We start from the raw sequence: 18868 nt of genomic DNA, 5'->3' as shown, positions 1-18868 counted from the left end.
CATTTATTTCCCTCCCAAAATATTTCTAATAGCTTGGTCCTTAGGGTAAAAAAAAAAGCCTCAAGAATTCTCGTGTGATAAAAGGCATGGACGGTCTTCAATCCCAGGATTTGTCTTGTACTGGATCATTTATCTATAAATGCAAACTTAGCTTGTACAAGGAAAACACTTTGTCAGTGTGCTCTGGAGGTTAATTTTAATAGTTGAGAATATTTTCTTCATCAGCAATCAAAGGTGAGAGAAGCAGAGCTGTCCTGCCTTAAGCAGGGCCCTCCTTGCTCGTTTACAACCATGCGTGATCCTGGCAATGCTGTATAGCCTAGAGGAGGATGGGAGAGTGAGAAATTAGATCCTGGCCCCAAACGAGGGATCCCCCTCCTTGTGAGCCCCTGCAACATTCTGCCGTGAGCGGAGGAGGAGGGTCGTAGCTCCTAAGCTAATTAGAAATCCATCCTTTGGGTTCACACTGGTTCCCAATTGTGTCCTCATTGAATTGCTGGGACTAAAACAGCCCCGCAGATCTGCTGGCTGTGCAGACTGGCCGGCTTTGAGGGACGCCTGAGGAGGAAGGCCCAGTCCCCACCTTGCATTGCTTGGCTGCACTCAGGCTGGAGCACCAGTAAGTGGGTCCCTGGGCACAGGGAGTGGCGCTCGGCAAAAGCTGCTCGGCTCCGCAGGCGCCCAGTTCCTGTGGAGGGACAAGAGGAAACAGGCCCCGTTTGGGTAACTGGATAGGAGGACTGTCTCTTCTTCCTTCGTCACAAGAGGAAGGGGAAACGGTCTGACTTCAGTGGCCAACCGTTCTCGTGAAATCCAGGTGTCCACATTACCTTTTCTTAAACTAACCCATTTGCAGGCAGCTCTCTGCAAGTGGGTCAATTCCACTTCATTAATCTGGAGAAGCAGAAAAGAGCAGCAGCGCTCAGATTAAATGCCTGTTTCTTTTAAAACCTGGAAAAATGGGTCCCCATAATAGCAATGCTTGCAAGATCCCCTTTAACTGGAACAGACGGGCCTTTATCCCTTTTCACGCTTGGCTTCTTTTTCCTCATGTTGAATCACAAAGAGGTCTTTCCAAAGATATCCTTTGATTCTGTCCTTTTCCTCTGCCTTTGCTCCCCCAGTCTAGAATATGTGGCTTGGATTGTAAACACCTGCGACTTCCCGGAGCGCATGGCCTGTGTTTTGGCTCCAGTTGCTCCACCTCTTAGGATTAGCCAGAATGGCACACATCAGTTGGCTGTGCTTGAAAAGTTTCCAACCTCTTCCTACCTGGCAGGTAGCTTGGGAGTCCCAGGGCTTCATTAACAGTGCAGACAGCTTTGGCTGGTGCTGATGGATGAAGTGGTTGCACTGCAAAAGAAGAGTTGGGGTGGAGAGAAACACATTTTCTGGGCCCCTGAAATGCATATCCCCAAACCCACAACCTGAGCAGGGGGAGCGCAGGCGATAAGGACCAAGGCCGAAGAGTGGACCTCTCTGGATGGTCTGGATATTTTCCTGAATTTTTAAGAACTTTTCCAGAACATGGGAAGGTCTGCCATTGCTGAAGGTATTGAGGCTCTGTGAAGGAAATACCTCTGAAACGACGCAACGGGCCATGGATTGTCTCGCTAGACATTAAGAGGACTGGTTTGGATTAAAATAAACACTGGATACTTACTTGTCTGGATGGGCAGGAGCTGGAGCAAATAAAGGAGCTCACCCTGTCACAGGGCACTCAAACCCCCTATGTTTGCATTTGTATTAAATTTGTTAACTATTTAGGAATTTTTTTCCTATGTCACATTTCTCAATTAACTACATTAAATGTGAATAAGATACACAAAGAGATTTCCTTGCAGACTGATAGATTTAAACCTTATCCTGGTGAAGGTAGTACCCATATGATATTTTGCTGAAATTTTTCCATTTTGAAAATGTTTTCAAAAACAGTATATTGTTGCAGTCCTGAAAATATTTTTGAAAAAGACGCAGCTAACATTAAAAATGGAGGTTCTGGTTTTTATGCAGACCTAGTGACTAACACCAGAGTATTAGTGATTTGGGGACACCCTGCCTTAGTATAAACTAAGTCCCATGTGCCATCAGTATCCCATCACGTCTGCCGGTGTCATAACTACAAGAAGTAGTATTCTGCTCTCCCAGGAAAGCTGGAATGCTTGGAGCACAGCCGCATCCCTGCCCCGGGAGCCTCACCTGAGGCCAGAAGGAAAAGGAACGGCTGCAGGCCGTGGACAAGGCTGCCTCCACTGCTCTCCTGGTGCGATTTGCTCTTAGAGATGCCTTCACTTGGTCACTGACCATGAGACACATCTGACATCCCTCGGCTGTAGCCGGCAACAGGCTCTCTGCGGAGGAGAAGCACAAAGCGCTGCTGAAATTAGATGGGGGCAGGGGGCACCCCAAGAAACTCTTTTCAGCCTCTGCTTTCCCTGGAGAGGCATCGACTGCAGCAGCAAGTCCCCTGTTCTCCAAACTGTCTCCTGCGTGAGAGTTTTTCCGCAGGCGTTGCAGGCGAGCAGTATTTCTTCTCTGAAATACTCAGAGAAGCTGCTGTCTTCCAAAAACAGATTTCATGGGAACAGACCCCAAACAATGTCAGGATGATCTAGCCATGGCCTCCTAGTGTGTCTTCATTTTGATATTGAGGACTGGCTTTGCTGGAGACCAGTGAATCTTTCTCGTGCCATTAAAATATTGACAGGTGTCTCCCTTTTGAACAACAGCCTTTCCTTGCTGGAGACACAGCGTGTGTCCCCCTCTCCTCCCACCCTGTCTTTGGCCACAGCCTCTTCTGCACTGGAGTTGGCCTATTCTATTCCCCACGTGCCCGTTGCATGTTGGTCTTCTGGTGTGTCATTATGACCTGGCCTGGGAAAAAGAGAAAAAGGAAGAGCCTCATAGGCACTTTTGTACCTGGACCACAGTTTTCCTCTGAGGCACACATGAACATCATTCCACAGATCAGGCGTGGGCCCAGCTTGCTCACAATTGTGTCCACAATGATCACCGTATATTTCTCCATCAGACACTGGCACATGCCAGCCACAGCCCCTGGCAGAATGTAGCAGAGTTTGGACATGGCTTTGCCTATAGCGGCCTGGGGAAAGATGGATACGTGAGCAGGGGGGTCAACAATCTCTCCCATCTCTCATTCAAGAAATCTGGTTGGGCTTAAATGAAAGCTTCTAAACTCTGTGAGAAAGAGATTTTGGAGATTAGTATCTTCCTCACAGTGTTTGTTCATGGAACGAACAAAGTTGTATTCATAAAAGGTATGAATTACTTCCTGAGCTGCATAAATAGAATCCCAAAACAGAGAATTTCTGCCTGGCTTCTCCTGTGGCTGAGAGACTGGTTTTCCTTCCCTTGAGGGGACGTGTAGCTCTGCTACCTGAGACCGCTCTCCCCCTCCCCCCACCTCTTCCCCAGCCCTCTTTAGTCTAGCCTGATGGCTAAGGCAAGAGACTCTGAGTTCAAGTCCCACCTTAGCCAAGAAAGTCAGCTGGATGATCTCGAGCCAGTCACTCCCTCTCAGCCCAGCCCACCTCAGCAGGGTTGTTGTTGTGGGGAAAGTAGGAGGAGGGAGAAGGATTAGATGTAAAAATAATAAAGGCAGGATGTAAACAAACAAATAAAACGACTTCAGCTCTTGACCACTGCAAGCAACTCACGGTGAGTTGTGCAAAGTACACTTCCTGTGATCTGCTCTGAATTGTCTTTGCATTAGATCCCCCCACTTCCAACCGACTCAAGCTCAGCTGGTAAGAGGCAACAAGGCAGGATAAGAGAGCTGGAAGGGATCTTGCGGGTCATCTACTCCAACCCCCTGCTCAGGCAGGAGGCCTTAGAGACCATTCCGGACAAATGGCCGTCCAGTCTCTTCCTGAAAACCTCCCATTTCAGAGCAGGACAGTTGCTTTAGTTATACAGTGTCAGAGATGTACAGGGTCAGGAGAAGCCTTGGTGGCTCTCTAGACCAAAAAGCAGATTCTACAAAGATGACCGCTTCCCTTATCAAGGGACCACACAGCCCCCGTTTGACATGCCCTTACAAAGAAGCCACCGGATCCATTCATGTCCGTAAAGACAGCGTTTATGAACCCACCGCTTCAATTAGTCCCTTTCCAGGCACGCTCTCCCTGCCGCTCACAGGCTCTGCTAGCATAAATACACACCCACCACCCCTTACGTGCTGCACGCTCCATCTTGCTCCCCTGGGACTGAATTCTGCAGCCGATTGCTCAAGGAGACAGACTTCGTGATGCCGTACCTTGGGGATGACAGACTCAGCCTTGCCAATAAACGTCCTGCACAACCAGCAGAGAGGCAGGGGGATGGGCAGCAGTTCTTGGGGGGACTCCTAGCAAAAGAAGAGCCTGTCACTCCCACGCCACATGGAGCCTTTGGCCGAGAGGTTTCGTGTGGGACCTTGATGGCTGCTCAACCATTTTCTAGCAACAGCAGCAGCAGCAAAACCCGTCCCTCCCCAGTTCCTCACCACATGGACCTCATGGTGGAACACAGGTCCTCTCCTCCTGCCTGCTCTTTCTTCACTCACCTGCCTGGGGTGATCCACTGTGCCTCTCAGTCTTTGTAAAGGGTTTAAAAGACAACGTTTGGAGTTTGGAAGGCAAAGGTGCTTCAGTAGAAGGGCATCTTGCTCTTCCATTTTTCCAGGCCTCCTCTCCCCCTCCCCTACATTGCTGAGAAAGGAGGGGCCCCACAAACCCTTACTGTGGAGCTGTGGGCACTTTACCTGAGTGTGGCCACTGGGCAGGATGGGCATCTGGCCTGGCAGTAGTAGAAGGAGCTGCTCTAGCCCTGTGAGCAGCTGCATCAACCCATCTTTGCTTCCCAGAAGGTCAGCTGGACAGGCTCCCAACTGAGCACAAATGATGCTGGGGTCCTGATGGGGAGAAAGGGCATGACCTATGTAATGGCCAGCAGAGGCAGCTGGGTGGTTGGACCCTGAGTGGGAACCTAGAGAAGGGCTCTTGCATAAGCTCCACCGGAATCAGGAGTGGTGCAAAAGTCTTATGCAGAAAGCCTTCCCAGGACAGCTCAAATGGCTGTCGGATGCTGCCCAGCCATTCCGGGAACTCCCAACCTAATCCGTACATATCTTGAGATAAGCCATCCATCCTCCCCAGCCCAGAGACTGTTTTCCCTGTGAGATTGGAAGAAGAGGTTGTGATCATGACATCTGCCCATTCACAGGAAGTAACTACTTACAAACTGTTCTTCCAGGCTGGCAATTAAACGGGCAAAGAAGTCCTTCACCAAGGCCTGGCACTGTGGGATAAGTGTTTGAAGTGGCAAATTGGTACATTCATGCTCTAAATACTTCTGGAGAGTTTCCTGTTGAGAGATGATTATATGAAGAGGATTGAGCAAGATGGGTTGGGACAAGAGTGAGACGCCGGCCTCCAACTTCAGCTGGGAGCTACTCAGACCACTTGGCTCTGCCCACAGCTTCAAAGTTAGAAAAACTTTTATGCAATGGAATAGCAGAATAACAACAGAGCTGGAAGGGAAGTCTTCTACTCCAATCTCCTGCTCAAGCAGGAGACTCTATACTATTCTAGACAAAGGGCTATTCAACACCCATAACCTCTGGAGTCTGTGACAAGTCGCCACGGCCAACTCATTGCCAGACAACTCGCTTCAGGACAACTCACTATGGGACAAGAGTTACACTAATATCAAAGAAATAGTGGAACAGAATCATTAAAGAAAGAATGCAAAAGGAGGGACAGAATGAAATGTGAATGGCAATTTTTAAAAAATAATTAAATAGAATTATTAAATTGTCCCACAGTAAGTTGTTTCGCAGTGGGTTGACTGTGGCAAGTTATCCCATTCTGTAACTTCTGGAGACAAGAAGAACAAATAAACTGCACATCTGAGTCTGGAAAAACGTAAGAAGAATAGCAGGCCCTCAAACAATGTTGTTAGATTCTACCCAGAGAGCTGGTAAATGAATGAACTGCTTTGTCACCTTAAAGGTTGATTCCTTGGCCATGCGCACAAGGATGGAGATAAGCTGTTTGCAGTCTGCACACATGTCGTCCTGGAAGAAAAGAGAATTCACCCTCTGAGAACCGCTTCCACAAAGCCTTCACTCACCCATCCCGAAGTATTTCCTCTTCTCTGGGCTTCAGCATGTTGACTTCTGAGCCCTGGCAGTCCAGGAGTCCACAGATACCTTTATTCATTTGAGGTAGTCCAGCTAAGAACCACCAACCATACAGTTACTGTAAGATTCCATTAACAGAATCTTTCAAGACCGAGAGTATCTCTTTTTAGTCTCTGGAAAACTAGGGAGGATCCCTTCAGAATGGGTCTGTGCCTCCCCATGGTCATTCCTACATATTGATGGCAACAGCAGAAGGAGGGAGGAGCTCTTTGATTAATGTTTTCAGTAACTAGACGTTTCTTAGATTAATGTTACTTGAATGAGAGATGGGAGAGATTGTTGACCCCCCTGCTCACGTATCCATCTTTCCCCAGGCCGCTATAGGCAAAGCCATGTCCAAACTCTACTACATTCTGCCAGGGGCTGTGGCTGGCATGTGCCAGTGTCTGATGGAGAAATATACAGTGATCATTGTGGACACAATTGTGAGCAAGCTGGGCCCACGCCTGATCTGTGGAATGATGCTTTTGAATTAACAAACAAGCTCACCACGAGGAATGTAAAGTCCGATTAAGAACTGGTTCGAATTGCCAAGAGCAAGGAATCTCTTTTACTGTATATAGACTTGAACTGTAGTAACTTGCACATTAATTATAATGTGGGAAATACGCTTCCTGAATATGAGGACGAGCCTTAACAAGATGACACTAAGAATATTAAGGGATACTATGAAATGTCACATGCTACCTACTGAAGCTATTGACCATTCATGCTACATCACAGATGGGTCAAATGATGTTATGCAATGAAAGAACTCATTACAAACCCAACCTGTTTAAACTGAATATAAAGCGATTCTCCCTCTTTTTAAGACTGCCCTTTTTCCTCTTTTGGGTGAAGTGACTCTCCTTACTTGTTTACATAACAAACATGTTTTGTCTGCATTTTTGGCTCAGGTGCCGTTTGGGCAAAGCAGATCTGGGCTAGCAGATCGGCTGATGTTTATGGCTAACAGTAACATCACAATACCTACATTGCTGATTCTGTTCCAGACACTCTCATTGCTGGCTTGATTCCACCCATTCTGGACACAGTGATCCAAAGCACCACACTTGATAGCTGTCATTAAGTTGCTGCACCAGTATGCTGCCCCCTTGGCACATTCATTCTGGACCTTGCTGGTTAGGACTGGAAAGGGAAGGCCAGGTTGTTACTGATTGTATCCAGTGAGGACAGAAAAAAACAGAATGCATTAAAAACCATTTTAGCCTGCCCTTCTGTTCAGGGCAAATATATATTCTTTACATAGCACTTCTCTAAAATAAGTTAAGTACGAAGATGTTGATTGGCTCAAGGTTGTCCAGTTCATTTCATAGGAGACTAAGCTGTTACACTTTGAGTCATTTCCCACCAATGATGTATAACATTTGTTCATGTCGCTCTGCTGTGGCTTGCCAAAATAGCACTGCAGGTGGTCCTCAACATACGGCCAAAATTGGCACCAGACTTTCCATTGCTAAGCATTACAGTCATAAAACATGACACCACGTGACCACATTGGTTAGCCAAGGCAATTCCAGCAGCCCCAGTTGCCACTGTGACTTCAGGCAGGGAGGCCATTAAGTGGGAAGCGAAGGGAGTCCCAGGTAAGGAGTGCAGGGATGCTGCAGAAGGGAGAGATCCTGAGAGTCCCTGCGCAGGCTGCGTGAATTGGTGAAGGTGTTGCATGTTTGTGTTCAGTTTGAAAGGGTTCATCATAACCACCAAATGTTTTTAAGGAAGCAAAGCTTTTGAAAAAAATTGTCGTATGTAATGTTCCCACTCAAGTTGTTTGCTCAGGTTAGCTCAATATTTAAAATACAAATCAACTGGCAGGCCAAAAACACCAAGTTGACTTACGGTTATTTATTTGAAGTATATAAATGGAAATGCAGTGTGCTGTAGCTGCCAAAAAACCTAATTCTAGGCTGCATCAACAGAGGAACAGTATCAAGATCATGTGAAGTACCACTATATACTGCTTTGGTAAAAGCACACTTGGAGTACTGTGTCCAGTTCTGGTTACTATGATACAAAAAAGATGTTGAGACTCTAGAGGCAATGGTGGAAACTAATCAAGGAGAGAAGCAACCTAGAACTAAGGAGAAATTTCCTGACAGTGAGAACAATTAATCAATGGAACAACCTGCCTCCAGACATTGTGGGTACTCCGTTCCTGGAGGTTTTTAAAAAAAGATTGGACAGCCATTTGTCCAGATAGACTAGGCACACTAGAAGCATGCGAATTATTTTGAATGACACACACAAATTCTTCAGTGACTTTATAATCAGGATCCTCTCTCTGTCCTCTCTAAGAGATCCCTTCATGATGGCCATTGATCCTTTAGCTAGTCTGAAAGCAAAGGTTTAACAATCTTATCGCACATGCGTAAGTGAAATAGATCAAGAGCCTTTACAGGTATTTTGTCACTCGCGTATAATGGAGTAGTTTGCCATTCATTTTTTTCTTTGCAAATATAAAAGCAAGTAATAAAGACCTTGAGGCATGGAATCAAGGGTGAATTCTATTGACCTAGAGAACCTAATGGCTGCTGGGTAAAATGGTGAAGGCAAAACCTGGAGATGGAGAGGAGGCCGGAAGCAATGGGCCAAACTGCTATGGGCTCAGGGGCCCCTCTGCCTGTCTCCTGGCTGGCCTCTTGGGGTGTCTCAGAAGTCAGAAAACCATCCATTTGCTCTCCTGAATTAAATCTTCTACTGAGGGGTCACGGATTAGAAAATGTTGGGGGTAATATAAAACAAACGTCACTTGCCCCACTACCTCTCAATCTTTCATGAAGCCCAGCAGGATGTCCTGACTGATTGATTCTCCCCCCCCCCCCATTGCTTTGTAAGTAACTCAAGGCAGGGAACCGATCCCCCTTCCTCCTCCTCCTCCTCCTCCTCCTCCTCCTCCTCCTCGTTTTCCCCATCCCAACAGCCCCTTTGAGGTGGTCGGGTGGAGAGGGAGGGACGGCCCAAATGTCACCCGGGTGGCTTCTAAGGGCCGGGACTTCCTCAGGCCCAGGAGCCTTTTCCTCCATTTTGGGGTTTCTTACTAAGCAGCCCGCCCACGTGGTGGCAGGCCGGGGGGGGGGGCTATGGTGCTTCTCCTCACTCAATGCCCCACCACCCGCCTACCCCGTTACTTACCCAGGCCTCCAGAGAGCAGGCTGAGCAGGAGCAGGGGCCACATGGCGAACTGTCCGGCAGGCATGCCAGGGCTCAGACAGGGCCCTTTTTATTCTTCACTGAGCGGGCAAAGGCAGCCAATGGAGAGGCTGATGGAGAAGCATCGCCTGCTTGGCACTTCCCAATTCATTCCCAGCCCTGCACGACTCCCCCAGGAGGGTGGCTGCCAGGCCCTCAAGATTAGGCGTCTTCAGAGGACGTGGGTTTTGCAACTTGGGACGGGCGCTTCAGATGTGCCGTCCCCTGGCACTCTCTTTCAGCCTGTGCTTCAACAGCAACGGAGCACATTCACCCCAATATCTTCAGGAAGTCCTAAGGAACCTGATGGGGGGAACTGGCAGATGCTGGCCTGGCTCTCCCTCAGCCCGGGCATGTCCTGGAGCGTGTTGTGGTCTCTGGGTGTGTCACACACGAACCTGGTCACTTAGTGCACGCGCCATAACTCAGCTGGGACCCCTTGGTAGGAGACCCCCCCCTTGGCCTTTCCATAGAACTGAAAACATTTATTGAAAACTACCACTGTTCCTCTATTTACATGTAATCAATGTTATTTATTAGTGCAATTTTGTTAAAATAAATGTAATTTTAATACTGTATTCACTAAAATGTAGAAAAAAATATTTTTCTGAAATCCTGCTCCAGTTTCTTTTGTGCCAGTATAGTGTATTCAATGAAAGTATTAGTTTTGGGAAGAACAATATCCCAGGAGTTCCTTTTTTGGATTCGCTAGCTGGAAATCTGACATTTGCTAGGGGAGTGAGGGGCTCCCAAGGCCCCTCCCGACCAAGAGGAGGAACGGCTGGACCTCCGTTTTGTGGGTTGTCAACCTCGCAAAAGGTCCAGGCTGTCCGGTTGGGGGCTGAGGAGGATCTGCTCCCCTCTCAGGATGGCTTTTTGTGGCAGGATTAATTGCTTTTCAGTCAGGAGGGTGCGTTGGGCCTGGCCTCCCTCTTCATTAAATAGTGAGGCAACTCTTAAAATGGGTTAAGTCCCCTTGAAGTGGGCTGATGCAGCTGAGCAAACAACTTCTGAATAGACCAGCTCAAGGAGAGAGCGAGAGGGTCCTCCTTGAGAAAAGTGGAGGCACTAGAGGAAGAGAGGCCTTTCTCCTCTCCTCACATCTAACTCTTTTCTTTACCTTCCAGATTTTTCTTTTCCAAAATAGAGATAATTAAGCAGTTCATGTGAAGCAAAAAGAAAAGCACAGACTTTACGCATAGGGATACTCCAGACACACTCAACACAGGAGAAAATGCCAAGGGTGGGGAGAAACTGTGAGACAAAGGTTTAGTTTTTAAGCATTTAGTTACATCAATATACTTGCATTTAACTGAACAGATGGTCTTCGAGTTGTGATGGCAATTGGGACTGGGATTGTTGTTGTTAAGTGATACAATGAGTATGTTGCTTAGCAATGACAATCCCAGTGGCTCTCATAATCCCATGAATGTGGGTTGTTAAAGGGGAAATGATCCCAGCTAAGGAGTCTGAGGGTGCTCCGGGGGTGGTGGTGTTTGCCACAGGGAATCGGAGGCCCTGGGAGGTCGGGTGCAGCTGCACATTGAGTTGGGGGAGGCCGAGGCAGGGCTGGGGAGGCCCAGTATGGGCTACGCACAAGTGCAGGGAGGCCAAAAGTTGGGCGGCTCAGTGGGGCATGAATGCAGGAAGGCTAGCAGGATTTATCAGAGTGACTTGTCACCTTTCCTTCTGGTCCTCACTGATTTTGCTTGTGGGAAGCCGGCAGGGAAGGTCACAAATGGAGATCATGTGAATGCAGGTCACTGCACCCATCAGAAGTGCGAGCCGCACCCGAATCGCAATCACGTGACTGCAGGGGCATTGCAACAGCCAGGATCTGCCCTAAGTACCACTTGCTTAGAGCTGACATAAATTAGATTGCTGAACAAGTGATTGGTAACGAGGGTAACTGATTCATACTTGTCAAAAAGTTGCAAAAGGTGATCACATGACTAATCAAATTGTTGTTAAGTTGAGGACTATCTGTACTTTATCATTTTTTCCCTTTTTTTGGGTCATCAAGTTTTTGACACCTTGCTAAGCAACTGGTGGTATTTGAATATTGCCGTATCCTAAAAGTGGTACAATCGGTGAAAAGGTTGAAAAGCCCTGGTCTATGTCACCTTTTTCTAGCTTACCAAGGAGTAGGTTGTGGTCTACTTTATCAAATGCCTTTCTGAAATGTAAGCATACTATGTCCACAGTGTTTCACTGGTCTACTAATTTGGTCACTTTATCGAAGAATAAAATAAGATTGGTTTGGCATGATCTGTTTTTGAGAAACCCGTGCTGGCTACCTGTTATAACTTTGTTTGCTTCTAGTTGTTCGCAGATCTGTTTTTGATTATCTTTTCCAGAATCTTCGCAGGTATTGATGTTAGACTGATTGATCTGTAGTTTCCTGGGTCTGTTTTTTTCCCTTTTCCAATCCTCAGGTACTTCCCCGGTGCTCCAGGATTTTTGAAAGACGTGGTGCCATGGTTCTGAGGCAACATCTGCCAGCTTCTTCGGAATTCTGGGATGTAATCTGTGGGGTTCTCGTGATTCATACTCATCAAGGTCGAATAGCTGTTCCCTTACCATTTTCTTGCTTATATTAATTTTTGTTTCTAGACAAAAAAAAAATTGTTTCTAGACTGATGGTCTGTTACTTCCTTGCCATCTTCTCTCTTTAGTGGACCGACTGTATAATAAATAATGTGAACGTGATAAATAGGGACTTTCTCAGTAGCAGCCTCCACTCTTGGGCCCAGCTGGGCTTTCAGATTGCGCATTAAAGGGTCTCGGATGACAGAAACGGCCCCTCGGAGAGGAAGAAGCGGGCAGGAAACGCGCCGCTGACAGAAGCCCCCCCCCCGGCACCCCCCCTCCCGGCTCCCACTCGGCGCTCTCGCGAGACTCCCCGAAGTTGGACTTGGAAGCGCCGATCAAGCCAGAGTCGGGCACGTGATGGAGGAGAGGGGGGGGCAGGGGGACTCGCAGGAGAAACTCCGCCCAATCCGACAGCCGCCTAGAGCCAAACAACAGAAACCAGACCGAGGGCTGCTCGCGGCTCCGCCTCGATTGGCCGGCCGCGGCGGGGGCGGGGATAAAGGCGGCCAATGGCAGCGCGCGCGGGCGGTTGGAGCGGCGATGGTGGCCTGGGCGTTGAGCCGCGCCGTGCAGTGAGTCCCGGGCCGGGGGCGGCGGAGGTGCTGGCGGGGCTGGTCCCGGGCGGGGAAGGAGGAGCGGCGGCTCCCGGGAAAACCGGCTCGCCCGCCCGCCCTCCGCACCTCCGCCGGCCATGGTGCTGGGCGCCCTGAAGGCCGCGACGCTGCGCTGCGGGCGGCGGGCCTGGCTAGCTCTGTTGGCGGGCGCCTACCGAACCTGGCCGGTCTGCCTGACGCCGCCCTTCCGTTACAGGCTCCTGCTGGGGACGCTGTACCCGGCCTACGCCTCGTACAAGGCCGTGAGGAACAAGGACGTCCGGGAGTACGTGAGTGAGAGCCCGCGCGGGGGTGGCAGCCCCGGAGGAGCCCGCCGGGTCTCCGCTCCCCTTTTCCTCGGGGACCCGGGCGGGGGGGGGGAAGCGGTCCCTGCTGCCGGGGGCCAGCCCGACTCACCTCGTGGCTCCCCAGGTGCGGTGGATGATGTACTGGATCGTCTTCGCGCTCTTCATGGCCACGGAGACCGTCACGGACACCTTCTTTTCCTGGTGGGTCGCTTCTCGCAAGGCCGGACGAGGCGGAACAAGTCGAGGCTTTAGTTTAGCCGGACCCGGCTGCCAGCGCGCACGCGTACACACACCTGCTGCGAAGTGCTGTGCAGCAGTTTGAATTCTACAGCAAAAAGTAGCACTTAAAGCTCCCCCCTCCCGTGCCCTTCCCCCATCCTTGACCATTAATCACCTCCTGCATTGGGGAGGGGCTTTGTCCTCCCCCCCCCGGTTTTTCCAACCAGTGGCTTGCCCTTTCTTCACATCTGTCTGTAACTCAGACTGACATTAGTCTTTTGTTCTTCCCATTTTGCTTGACCTACTGTCGGAACTAGTTGGCTCTAGCTGCCTATTCCATATTGTTTTTTACAAAAATCTTGACGGTTCTAAGTATATCATTCACCTCTTTATTTCATTACATTTGTTACTCCCCTTTCATGGTTTTCCCAATTTATACTTGCAGTAAGCTTTTTGAGTAAATGAGACAGGAAGAAAATGTCAGTATGGTTTAAATAAGCCACAGTTGGTTGGGTTACCACCCTCTTAAATCCTAAACTGACATTTTTCTGCTTAATGTAATGCAGCCGGTGAGTTTGGTGGGCAGAGCTGAAACATTTTAACTGGTTCTGAGCACGTCTAGAGGAAAATTGGATCCAGCCCTCCTTGTTGGGAAGATTCAGTTGGGCGATGGCCTTCACAGCCAACCCATCTGAGGGATGTTGTTTATCGTCTTGCTCTGGCTTTTCTTGTTTGGGAGAGATCACTTGATTGGGCCAGAGTCAAAACAGCAGCTTTAATTGCTAGCTGATTGTTGCCAGGGGCAAAAGGTAGTCACATGATCGTAGGATGCTGCAACCAGTCATACATGTGAACCATTTGCCAAGTGCCCGGATCACGATCACATGCCGGGGGGGGGGGGAGATTTCTGGGACTGCCAGGACTCCAAAGGCCAGTTGTAACCACCATTCAGTGCCATTATAACTGGTCATTGAACAAATGGTTGTAGGCAGAGAACTACCTACAATAATTGAAATGGCTCTGGACAGACAGCAGATCTGTTCTCGGGGCTAGCAAAGGAGTGCTGGGATTGCTTTTGTTCCCTGATCATCTCTGGGTTCGCTGGAAAGGCTTCTTCTAACCCTCCTTAGTTCTGAAAGTAGCCCATTTGCCAGGATAGCCATTGCTGAAGTCAGCAATCTGTTGGGCACTGCTGGCTCCATAGGTATCTTTTTGGTTGCAGGTTTCCCTTCTACTATGAGATCAAAATGGCCTTTGTGGTATGGCTCCTGTCTCCTTACACAAAGGGGGCCAGCCTATTGTATCGCAAGTTTGTGCATCCTACACTGTCCAGCAAAGAAAAGGTAATGCTCTTTCTAGCCCAGGTCACAGTTGTTGGCGAGTGGGCAGCAGGTGCCCATTGTCCTGTTCTCCCCCTTTTTCTCAATGAAAATAAAGCAGAACATTTCCTGACTGCACCTTTGAAGGCTCTGAGCCTGCATGAAATTATGCCTATGCCAATTTAGAACGGCTGCCTGCATTTCACCAAGGCAGAACAGAGTCTCAGAGCTGGAAGCGGCCTTTGGGAAATGGGTACAGGCAGAAGATTGGGGTCTCTAGTTGCCTCGCCACCCATGGCAAGAAATGGGAGGGAGGGAAAGATAAACAGTTTTTTGGGTGCCAGACCTCCACTCCTCCCCCCCCCTTTCCTGAAGTTGAGTGGCAGGAGCACTTCCTTATCCTGTGGCAGGAGATGCATGGGGACAACCTGGAGGGGATTTTTTTTTTTTGGGGGGTGCTCTTCCTCTGATCCTGTCAATTGTATGTGAATTCCTGCAGGAGATTGACCACTTCATCTGCCAAGCCAAAGAGCGTGGCTATGAGAGTCTTGTGAACTTTGGGAAGAAGAGCATCAATGTGGCAGCCACAGCAGCTATCCAGGTGGCTGCAAAAGTAACCTCTGATGTTTCCTTTGCTCTAATCTCTTGGCGGGACTGGTCTGGAGGCAAGCTTGGGCCTTGTGGAGCGAAGGGAAGGGGGGTACTGCCATTGGCATATTCCATCCTGTAGTAGCAGGTTTCTCACCCCCAAATCATCTTTGGTAACTAGGCGGTATTGGGCTGCTTTCCCCCTAATTCTATGCCGTTTTCAGCTTATACCACATGGGTAACTAATTTCCTTCCTCACCTACTACTTCCTCCTATGTTTCCTCTCTGGCTTATAAAGGCTTCTCACGTAGGTACTTTGGCTTAAGTATCAGGAACTGTGTGCTGATCTTTCTCCTCTGAAATACTATTTCCCGTTTCTGAAGTAACCTCTTCCTTGATTCCCAAATAAATCCCTTTAACTCTCTTGTCTCCCTGTTAGGGCCAGGGTGCCCTGGCAGGTCGTTTACGCAGCTTCAGTATGCAGGATTTGCGTTCCATCCCAGAGACAGCCATGGTGCATTATTCAGATCCCCTCTATCTGGAGGAACAGGGGCTATGCCGGCAACCGATTGGTAAGGAAACCTTCATTGTGGAGCAAGATACAAAACCATCGAGAGTTTTTAAAATCCTCCAAGGTTAGGTTCAGATGACTACCTTAACATGGCATTAACATGGCATTTGGTCACTTTTGTAGTTCAGCATTTTGTGTCTTTTTAAAAAAAAGTTGTATTGATTTTCTAGTTTTACATTTAAGTATTTAAAAAGCAATGTGGCAGCTGGGTTAATAATTCAATAACATACAAGTGTCTTTAGTACAAATCTCAAACTACCACATTAAATATTTCTTTTCTTTTTCCCTTAGTATTTACTGTCTCATGTTTAAGCTAATACAATTCTTATATCAATTAAGTAAAAATAACATTCTTACATTTATCAATAGTTTTTAGCTTATACATATCCTAATTACTTTAACATTCAATCTTTATAGACAATGTCCTGTAATTAGTTTTTCCCAATTTTTAGTTTCCCATCAATATTTAACTTTTAATGTTTATAATTTCCAAATTTTAGGTAACCAAAGTTTCCTTTACCACAATTCATCACAAAATCTAATATTCAAGATACGTCCTATCTATTTGAATATATTCTATTTCTCACCATCTTACATCATCTAATTGATAGTACAGTATAACATTATTTTCTATTAATTTCCAAATGTCTTAAATTTAATGACCAAAAATCAAATACTTCCTCTCCTTTTCTCTTAATATCTACTATCATATTTAAACTAGTAGTAATTTTATCAACTATGTAAAGACATGTTTATTACATTTATATATATGTATATATATTATAAAATTTGGATTGCTAACAAAGAATTAAGGGAGAATGGGATAGCTATTTCAAGTTTCTTAACTCTCTTCAGCCAAACTTACCCTTCTGAGATTCGAGCCTGGGTTGTGTGCATGTTAGGCAGCTGTACTAACCTCTAGGCCACAGGCTCCTTCTCACTTTGTCAGCTGTATCGGGGAGGGAAGAGACAGGGGGAGGAGATTTACCTTGAGTGTTTCTTGATGCACCCTGTCGGCCCAAATATGGGAGATATTACTTTTACATTCAATCTTTATAGACAATCAATCTCCTATTTATAGGGATAAGAAATCTTGGTCCCCCAATTTTAAAAACATATAAATCCAGTTAAAATAAGGTTATTCTTTCAGCGTTTTAAACTCCTCTGGATAGTCAGTCGCCACTGCTTTTACAGGGTGGGCTAGGATTTCCCTTCCCTCTCTCCACAGGGGGGAAAATACTTTGGGCAGCTTACACAGGTAAAAAAGATAATTAGGATTGAAGAGAGGATCCGATCTCACCCAGTCTCATCCGCGCTGCTTTAGAAGTGCTTGGTGGTAAGTTTGACTTTGGCTGTCTGCAGCCTAGTGATGGGTCATATTTCTGTGGCCGCTTTTTAATCCGCCAGTTTGGAGGGCTGCCCGGATCAAGCGGAAGGGCTACTGCCCTCCTGCAATCAAGCGGGGATCCCCTCCTTGCTTGTCACTCTTACAGGGTGACTTTCAACCCTTTCCAGGGTCCCCTAGTGGTGCGAAATCAAATGCGGAAGACGGAGCTCGCCTTCCAGCGTCCACGACGGCTGCAGTGGCAAACTGGAAGTCTGCATTTTGTGTCTTAGTATCTTCTCTAGATCAAGTTAAACCATCCTATGGATGTTTGTTCAGGTATCACAGGTTATGCCACCAGTTTTACTGTGGGGCAATCCCTTTTGGGTGAACCCAGCCTATTGGAGCAAGTTTGGCTTAGTGGTTAAGACGCCAAGCTTGGAACCAGGAATCTGAGTTCTAGTCCCGGCTTAGCCATGAAAAACCAGCTGGGGGACCCTGGGTCAGTCATACATTTTCAGCACACCTCATGGGGTAGTGATTGTTGGGAAAATAGGAGGAATGAGTTAGATATGTTATCCCCCCCTTGAGTTATTTACAAAAAATAAAGGTGGGGTATAAAATAATAAATCACTTGGTCAAATGTTATAGCCAGTTTGATGGTGTCTAAGGGCCATACATGCAATACAGGATTAAGACTTCAGATGAGGGAGGGAATTCTTCTGCAATCGGAATCTTCCTGTACATTTGACATTTCTGCTGTGCATATCTTGAGATGATGTACATACTTGTTGTGCATAGCTTTCCAGGGAGCCCAATTGATTTGAATACAGTCCTACCAATACTGAGAGGCTGTGGATGTTGAGGTCCCCTAGGTCTGCATATCTTCCATCTTTACTCCTAGGTGGGATCACTTCTCCATTCAGGAGTGTAGTACACAATCTGGGGATTTTCATTCCTTCAGCCCAGCTTGATTTTTGACGTGTCCTTTTCTGCACCAAGTGCTTTGCTTTTAATCAAGAACCCAACATAAATTTTGTAGTTTCTTTTTCTAATCAAAAGGGACGAGAGATCTCAAATGTCAATCAAGCCAGATTTTTTTAAAAAATGTTTTCTACAGTTGGAGATGCTAGTTTGCGCATGTATTCAGTCAACACAGGGATCTTGTTGAAAGTAAATAGGGTACGACGAATCCTAGTCTCAGTTTCATTCATGGGGGGTGGGGGGGTCACATTCCTTTATCAAGTCCAGGGTGCCTCGCATCCAGCTTCACTCTGGACAGACACCCAGCTTTCTGAGTCTTCCTTCGGCCTGTGTTTGCCCAGGGCGCAGGCCAGGAGCGCAGCAGCCGGGCTCCGATAGCGAGGAGGAGGAGGAGGACTGCTGGACAGACTCTGAAGTCTCTGCCCCCTCCAGAGGCCGCTGCAGGGACCCCGCCCTCCCGAAGCCGTTGGCCAGAAGCCAAAGCTTCCGGCAGGCGAAGAAGCGGCCGCCACCTAAAGAGGTCAGGAGGCAATGGGGGGGGGGCGGCAGGTGGCGGGGAAGCCCCTGGCTTGCTCCGGCGAGGAGGGGGAAGTCCTGCCTCTCCCTCGCCCTCCCCAAACGCTGCTGGGCTCCTTCTTTTCGCAGATTTCTTCTCGGGGCCTCCGAACTCGTTCCCGGAAGCAGAGGCCGGACCAAGAGCCCTAGGCTCCTCCGGAGGCGCGGCGGGCAAGGCCTCCGGCCGGGTCAGCACCCCATCAGCTCTTCGGAGTCTCCCCAGAGCCAGAGCAGCCCTGCCTGCGGAGTGCGGGCCGAGGAGGAGCCGGTGCACCGCTGCGGGCTGCCGACGAGCCTCTCCTGACCCGGCGCTGCCGCCGCGTTTGCGCGCCGTCCTCGCCCGGGGCCACGAAGCGAAGCTTCCTCCGGGGCCGCCACCCCTTTTAACGTCTTCCAATAAACGCCTTTTCTCCGCCCGCGCCGC

The 18868-nt window shown here is 48.2% G+C and overlaps 2 protein-coding genes across 7 annotated transcripts; one reads left to right on the top strand and one right to left on the bottom strand.

Moving 5' to 3' along the window:
* Nucleotides 1-173: 173 nt before the first annotated feature.
* Nucleotides 174-13295, bottom strand: SFTPB (surfactant protein B). 4 transcript variants are annotated; one of them, XM_039324196.1, is made up of 13 exons: nt 12994-13295; nt 11689-12000; nt 7176-7330; nt 6005-6076; nt 5239-5364; nt 4763-4912; nt 4277-4366; nt 2920-3103; nt 2200-2351; nt 1273-1353; nt 831-894; nt 584-688; nt 174-319 (listed from the first exon to the last, which is right to left on the bottom strand). In XM_039324196.1, exons 2-13 carry the CDS (start codon nt 11972-11974, stop codon nt 222-224), a joined length of 1563 nt encoding a protein of 520 aa, XP_039180130.1. In that variant the 5' UTR covers nt 11975-12000; nt 12994-13295; the 3' UTR covers nt 174-221. The 4 variants fall into 4 exon arrangements, with proteins under 4 accessions (XP_039180130.1, XP_039180131.1, XP_039180133.1 ...); XM_039324197.1 differs by lacking the exon at nt 831-894 and having other exon boundaries at nt 12994-13136; XM_039324199.1 differs by lacking the exon at nt 11689-12000 and having other exon boundaries at nt 12994-13049.
* Nucleotides 12415-18860, top strand: REEP4 (receptor accessory protein 4). Of its 3 annotated transcripts, none has more exons than XM_039324213.1 (8): nt 12415-12555; nt 12794-12862; nt 13009-13085; nt 14326-14446; nt 14922-15023; nt 15450-15582; nt 18231-18409; nt 18535-18860. In XM_039324213.1, the coding sequence occupies exons 1-8, from the start codon at nt 12493-12495 to the stop codon at nt 18592-18594; spliced, it is 804 nt and encodes a 267-aa protein (XP_039180147.1). In that variant the 5' UTR covers nt 12415-12492; the 3' UTR covers nt 18595-18860. The 3 variants fall into 3 exon arrangements, with proteins under 3 accessions (XP_039180147.1, XP_039180148.1, XP_039180146.1); XM_039324214.1 differs by having other exon boundaries at nt 12418-12555; nt 12794-12866; XM_039324212.1 differs by lacking the exon at nt 12415-12555 and having other exon boundaries at nt 12565-12866.
* The last annotated feature ends 8 nt before the right edge of the window (nt 18861-18868 follow it).

The sequence above is a fragment of the Crotalus tigris genome, unplaced genomic scaffold (assembly GCF_016545835.1).
Source record: "Crotalus tigris isolate CLP2741 ecotype Arizona unplaced genomic scaffold, ASM1654583v1 scf7180000024293.1627790, whole genome shotgun sequence".
Lineage (NCBI taxonomy): Eukaryota > Metazoa > Chordata > Lepidosauria > Squamata > Viperidae > Crotalus > Crotalus tigris.
The sequence above is the reverse complement of the archived record's forward strand: the minus strand, read 5'-3'. Positions and strand labels throughout refer to the sequence as shown.

Bases quoted from the DNA above. Each gene is read 5' to 3' on its own strand.
- SFTPB (XM_039324196.1), bottom strand. From the start codon at position 11,974: ATGGTAAGGGAACAGCTATTCGACCTTGATGAGTATGAATCACGAGAA. The intron at 4,913-5,238 runs GTAAGTAGTTAC...TCTCCCCATCAG, and splicing joins CCAGCCTGGAAGAACAGTTT to GACCCCAGCATCATTTGTGC. The intron at 320-583 runs GTGGGGACTGGG...ATCCTCCTCTAG, and splicing joins GTGCAGCCAAGCAATGCAAG to GCTATACAGCATTGCCAGGA.
- REEP4 (XM_039324212.1), top strand. From the start codon at position 12,675: ATGGTGCTGGGCGCCCTGAAGGCCGCGACGCTGCGCTGCGGGCGGCGG. The intron at 14,447-14,921 runs GTAATGCTCTTT...GAATTCCTGCAG, and splicing joins CACTGTCCAGCAAAGAAAAG to GAGATTGACCACTTCATCTG. The intron at 15,024-15,449 runs GTGGCTGCAAAA...TCTCCCTGTTAG, and splicing joins CAGCCACAGCAGCTATCCAG to GGCCAGGGTGCCCTGGCAGG.